The sequence below is a fragment of the Zea mays genome, chromosome 2 (assembly GCF_902167145.1).
Source record: "Zea mays cultivar B73 chromosome 2, Zm-B73-REFERENCE-NAM-5.0, whole genome shotgun sequence".
NCBI lineage: Eukaryota > Viridiplantae > Streptophyta > Magnoliopsida > Poales > Poaceae > Zea > Zea mays.
The window spans coordinates 34,530,872-34,536,670 of NC_050097.1; the positions used below are offsets into that span (position 1 = coordinate 34,530,872).

The 5,799-nt window shown below is 50.6% G+C and overlaps 1 protein-coding gene across 1 annotated transcript; it reads left to right on the forward strand.

Annotated features, from left to right (window-relative positions):
* Positions 1-2,035: 2,035 nt before the first annotated feature.
* On the forward strand, positions 2,036-5,384 carry LOC100383092 (uncharacterized). Its single transcript, NM_001361945.1, has 4 exons — positions 2,036-2,170; positions 2,281-2,542; positions 3,887-4,069; positions 4,731-5,384. The coding sequence occupies exons 1-4, from the start codon at positions 2,133-2,135 to the stop codon at positions 5,130-5,132; spliced, it is 885 nt and encodes a 294-aa protein (NP_001348874.1). The 5' UTR covers positions 2,036-2,132; the 3' UTR covers positions 5,133-5,384.
* The last annotated feature ends 415 nt before the right edge of the window (positions 5,385-5,799 follow it).

Consider the following 5,799-nt stretch of genomic DNA (forward strand, 5'->3'; position numbering starts at 1 on the left):
TTCCTTATTTGGCGAAGCCGACCGTTGGCGCCTTGGAGCCGTTGGCGCACCGGACAGTCCGGTGCCCCCTTCTAGCCATTGGCTCGGCCACGCGTCGCGCCCGGATTAAGCGGCCGACCGTTGACCCGGCGACCGTTGGCTCACCGGACAGTCCGGTGAATTATAGCCGTACGTCGTTAATTTCTTCCCGAGAGCAGCAAGTTCGCCTGAGCCAGTCTGGGGCACCGGACACTCCAGTGCACCCAGACAGAGCTGACTTTGGCTGAACAAAGCTATCTCTCTTCCAATTCGATTTCTCCTGTTTCCAGTACTTAGACACAATACATTAGTCTCTAAAACAATGTACTAAGTCTGAGAAACATACCTTTATACTTGATTTGTACTTTGTCCACCACTTGACACTTAGGCACTTGTATTGGACACTAAATCACCAAAACACCTAGAAATGGCCCAAGGGCACATTTCCCTTTCAATATACTCTAAACTAACTCTTGTAGATCACTTTCTGTAACATGCAAACATAAACCCGAGGGCCCCTCTCGAAAAGTTCTTTGAAAAAAGTCCCAAAAAATCCACAAGTCATTGTGTGTTGCCCATGCGGACCATCCGCTATGACCTCAACAACACACTAACGTTAGCGATCTTTCCACTCTTCACTCAAACATGATATGAATTGGCTTGAACACTTATAGACGATCAACTATCCTCATGTTGCGCCCTTCTTAGTTGTAAGACATGACCATTGGCTTAAGTTTAAATAAAAACAAATTTCAAACCGCTTGAGTTTACCTTTCTCAAACTCATACTGATACTTTTAGTCTTTGTATTTAGAGAATGCCAACTTATCCATTATGTTAGTTGTTTGAACATAGCCATCTTGAGCACGTGACTTGGTCGAGTTCAATACTTTTGAATGTATCCTAATGAACTTAAGTAACTTTCTTCGAATGACCCGACAATGATTTAATTATCTTCATAATGTAACTTCGTATAGTAACTATAGTAATTAGTGATGACGAAATGTAAATACTCTCTTCTTCGCCACAACCATAGTCAATCGATGTCTTAAGTTATTGATTGTCCTTTGAACGTCTTTTCTTGCTATCTTTGCTTTTTGTCAAACCATTTCAATTCGTGCACATGTTAAAATCCATAAAAATAAACACTGTTTTCTTCAAATAAAACCATTCTACATACACAATGTCTCCATGAGACTAACTCGGGTATGATTGATTTTATTTAAATCATACAGCTTGATTTAGTGGACAGAGAATTAAAACGGATCTATGAGAGAGAAACATTTTTTCTATTTAAATTTTAAATAGAAAGAGGATTTCTCTTCAATGAATCCCGTTTAATTCTGTGTCTACCAAACCAGTCCTACTTATCCCTAAAATCCACTGGTAGATGTAGATGCATTTTTTTTTACACAATGACATCCTTCGCAGCGGCCGTCTTGTCATCCGCTAAATATCTGCACCCGAACCGCACCCACCACGCCATTTTTATCTTGGAACAATTGGATCTATACCATTAAAAGATCCAAACTTTAGATATATACCATGGACCTCACATGTCATTGACTCATGTGGACCCACATGTAAGTGAGATAGTAATGGTATTGATCCAAAGTGGTGATCTTTTAATGGTATGGATCCAAATTTCCCTATTATCTTTGGTTTGTTTTCCGTTGCAGGCATGACAAGACGGCCGGCAGGATGAGCTCATCGGCGAACTGCAGCCACGGGCGTACCTACGGCCTACTGGTTGAAAAGTTGAATAATCGTGTGCGTGCTTGTCGCTCGGCATTCGGCGAAAAAAGAACGGTGCCGGAGCAGGTACGCGCGCGCGGCATGTGCAGTGCAACTCATGTGCTCCTCTACCGGTCGACTAGTCTTTTTTCTCTCTTTTTCGAGAGAGAAGCGGTCGACTAGTGACTAGCCTGGCTGTAGGCTCCCCCCGCTGAAGGCTCAAGTCTCAGTCCCGGCTCACCGCAGAGTTATCTCACTCGGAGGCGCCAGCGCGCGCGTGTATAAATAACTGCGCCTCACTGCTGCGGTGCACGGTGTCCCCCTCCCTACCCGCTGTCTGCGGCTGGCCACCCTCATAGCCCCCGAGCTCTGTGTGCGACGATGGACTACTCGGGCACCAAGGAGTCGCCTCCTGCCGGGTAACCTTCCTCTCCTCTCGTCTCTCACCGCCTCCCTCGAGTCTCGGTGTGTGCAGCGCCTAACGGGGGTTTGCTTTGGCTTGGCTGCCTACGCGCGCGCGCGCGCGCAGGGCTTGGTGGTCGAGGGAGACGGTGGCCGTGGTGACCGGCGCGAACCGCGGCATCGGCCACGCGCTCGCCGCCCGCCTGGCCGAGCACGGCCTCACCGTGGTGCTCACCGCGCGGGACGGCGAGCGCGGGGAGGCCGCCGCGGCGCCGCTCCTCGCGCGCGGGCTCGCCGTCGTCTTCCGCAGGCTCGACGTCTCCGACCCCGCCTCCGTCGCCGAGTTCGCCGCGTGGATCCGCGACGCCCTCGGCGGCCTCGACATCCTGGTAAGTCATCACCTTCCCCCGGCCCCCCGAGCCCCGCTCTCCGAAACGCCATGGCCCAATAATAGATGGGCAGTACGCGCGCTCGGCTTGCTAGTTGCTTCGGATCAGGATACTGCCGCGCCTCCCGTTTCATGTCACGCCGCATTAGCATTCCCATTTCGTGTCACGCCGCATTTCGTGTCTAGCATTATTGCCTGCGCCTCCCAGCAGCAGTGACGATGACGACGTCCCCACGCTCTCCTGGCCCGCCGCGCACACGCCAGCGACCAGACGAATCAAAGCGTCGCGTCGGCCCAACGGACGGCCGCGGGGATACCTGGACGACCGTAACGACGGACCAGGAAGTCAGTTGCCGTCATTACTGTAGTTGCCTGTGATTGGCATTTGGCTCCGGAGACCAAGCTGAGCAGTCAAACCACGACAGATCTGGAGAAATCGTACTACAGGGTTTCCATTCCCTCGTCCTCGTATGGGTTTGGTTCAAGTAGCTTTCGGCTGCCGGACGTCCATTGGAGTGAGTGATAGCGACGACACTACTAGTTCTAGGGTCGTTCTAGCAAGTAGCAAGCATAAAATGTTACCTGAAAAAAAAAACTGAACACATTTGTGCTGCCAATCACAGAAAATGAAACTCAAACCATATACTACTATTTTCGAGAAAAGTAAACAAAACCATTGGAAGCGAAAGCATGGCACGATCGGACTGTCTGAGCCATGGATTACTGTTGAGCTATTGGCGTGAACAGGGTCAGGCTAGGTGTGCTAGCGGCCATCAAGTGGCGGTCCATTCCTGAATGATACTGCTGGTACGGTCGCACGACTCACGGTCTACTCCACTCGAGTTTGCGCTTGTCAAGGTTCAGTCCAATCGGTCTCTATCCTTTAGCTTGGTAGTGGTGGTAGCCCATCGAGTCTTCAGCCGATATGATCAGATAGAGCTTTTCATGCGTTCAGTTCAGACTCGACCCTCCGGTCGAGAGGGAATGAAAGCCGTCGTGTATTACCAATCGGTATCTATCCGTTTAGATGATGGTAGAGTGGTAGTGGTAGCCCATCGAGTCATCAGCCGATATGATCAGAGAGAGCTTTTCATGAGTCCAGTTCAGACTCGACGCTCCGACCGAGAGGGAAAGCCGTCGTGTATTATCAAATACACCAGTCAGTGGCCGCCAGTGCTGTAGCCATTTTTTTGCTCAGGCAGTCAGGCAAAATCTCTTTTTTTTTCCCTTCAATTGCAGCCTCCCCTCCAACGGCTCCACTTTGCTCTTTAGCTAGAGGGTGACTGAACTTTCTGGTGTCGCTCAAGTCAGGTTTCGTCTGTTTTCTTGTTCGTTACTGCTTCAGGTGAACAACGCAGCCGTGTCGTTTAACGAGATCGACACCAACTCCGTGGAGCACGCCGAGGCTGTCCTCAGGACCAACTTCTACGGGGCCAAGATGCTCACCGAAGCGCTCCTGCCGCTGTTCCGGCAGTCGTCGGCGACCAGCAGGATCCTCAACGTCAGCTCCCAGCTTGGCCTTCTCAACGTAAGTGCCCTGCCACCCCCATCTGTTTACAGTATTTTCTTCAGATGAACTGGCAGCGAATCCTTCAAATTTGAAAAGTAAGCATATCCTGCTTGCTTTGTCGCGTGCCTAGCTCACTAGGTACATAACTAATTGAAGATAGCGACATGGATATACAGATGACAAAATAACAGCAGATGCAGCCAGTTTAAAACAAAAGGATGATCTTGAAGTGTGAATCCACGAGGCAATCTTGGTGTAGACCGTAGAGTCACGAGTCGTCTTGATAATTTTGTGAAGAAAAATTCGAAATGCACTGCCCTGCCACACTAGCTAGCTACTCTTTACATTGTCCACACCACACTCGACAAGTCCAGATGATGCGACGTGTTACGTCTAATGCCGTACGTCTCCAATTCAGAAGAAGAAAAACAAAGACAGGCTGGAAACAGTAAGGCATTTGAAATGGAGGATCGGACAAGGTGCATGACGAGAATAGGTCAGAAAACTTGTCACAGGAGGACGTCATCGACTTACGTTTAAAATTTATTAGTGTGCACGTCAGACAATCTGCCACAGGAGGGCGTCAGCGAGCGGCCGTTCACAGGATGCAGCTTTAGAGCAACATATGCACCATGAAAACTTTTGGTTTCACGTACGAATTTTCTCTGAATTCACGCAGAAGGTGAGCGACCCGTCGCTGAGGGCGCTGCTGCTGGACGAGGACGGGCTGACGGAGGCGGGGATAGAGGCGATGGTGTCGCGGTTCCTGGCGCAGGTGAAGGACGGGACGTGGGGCGGGCAGGGTTGGCCCAAGGTGTGGACGGACTACTCGGTCTCCAAGCTGGCCCTGAACGCCTACTCGCGGCTGCTGGCGCGGCGGCTGCAGGCGCGCGGCGCGCGCGTGAGCGTCAACTGCTTCTGCCCCGGGTTCACGCGCACGGGCATGACCAAGGGCTGGGGGAAGCGCACCGCCGAGGAGGCGGCCGACGTCGCCGCGCGGCTCGCGCTGCTGGCGCCCGCCGAGCTCCCCACGGGGACCTTCTTCAAGTGGTGCACGCCGCAGCTCTACTCCAAGCTGTGACTGTGACTGGATAGCTACGCCTACCGTCGTCGGCAGTGTGTGCGTGCGCTCCGTGAACGCTGGAGTATATATATATAGTTCGGTTCCTTTAGCTACTCTGCTCAGAAGTCAGAAACGGGAGTGTCGATCTGCCAAGGTGCTTTCGGTTGAACACAGCTCGTTTGTGACCTCTCCGCAATGTACCATGTACCTAGTTGTCTAAGATCTAGGTCAACTTTCTGTGCACTGGTTGAATGGTTGCCTTGCCTCTGCATCTGCATCTCCCTTACCGTTCTGCCCGTTCGTAAAAAGTCTGTTCCTTACCGGATTGATGGTAGTTGGCTAGCTTTTCCTTCCACACGAGATTTCTGGCCGTGGGATGTGAAGTGTGATTGGAGAAGTGGGCCGCGTGGGCTTTAACTTGTGTTCGCTAATGGTCAACACGAGGAGACAGACGGCCCAACTCATCCTTCTTTCATTTTCTTTCGTAATCAGAATGAGTGGGATAACAATGCTGTTCCACGGTCTTTTTAATTTTTTTTGTAAACATAAGGGAACAAATATATAAATAATAAATAAACTATTTTATCCCGACCTGTTACCGGTGTATGTGTTCCGTACCGAACTTTTTGTTTCTGATGTTTCCGAAATATCGTTTCCGTTTTCGAAGCTACCGTTTTTTATTTTG

What these genes read in the sequence shown, in the direction of transcription:
- LOC100383092 (NM_001361945.1), top strand. Translation starts at nt 2,133, where the DNA reads ATGGACTACTCGGGCACCAAGGAGTCGCCTCCTGCCGG. An exon ending in AAGGAGTCGCCTCCTGCCGG is followed by an intron (nt 2,171 to 2,280) that starts GTAACCTTCCTC and finishes GCGCGCGCGCAG; the next exon opens with GGCTTGGTGGTCGAGGGAGA. An exon ending in TCGGCGGCCTCGACATCCTG is followed by an intron (nt 2,543 to 3,886) that starts GTAAGTCATCAC and finishes TTACTGCTTCAG; the next exon opens with GTGAACAACGCAGCCGTGTC.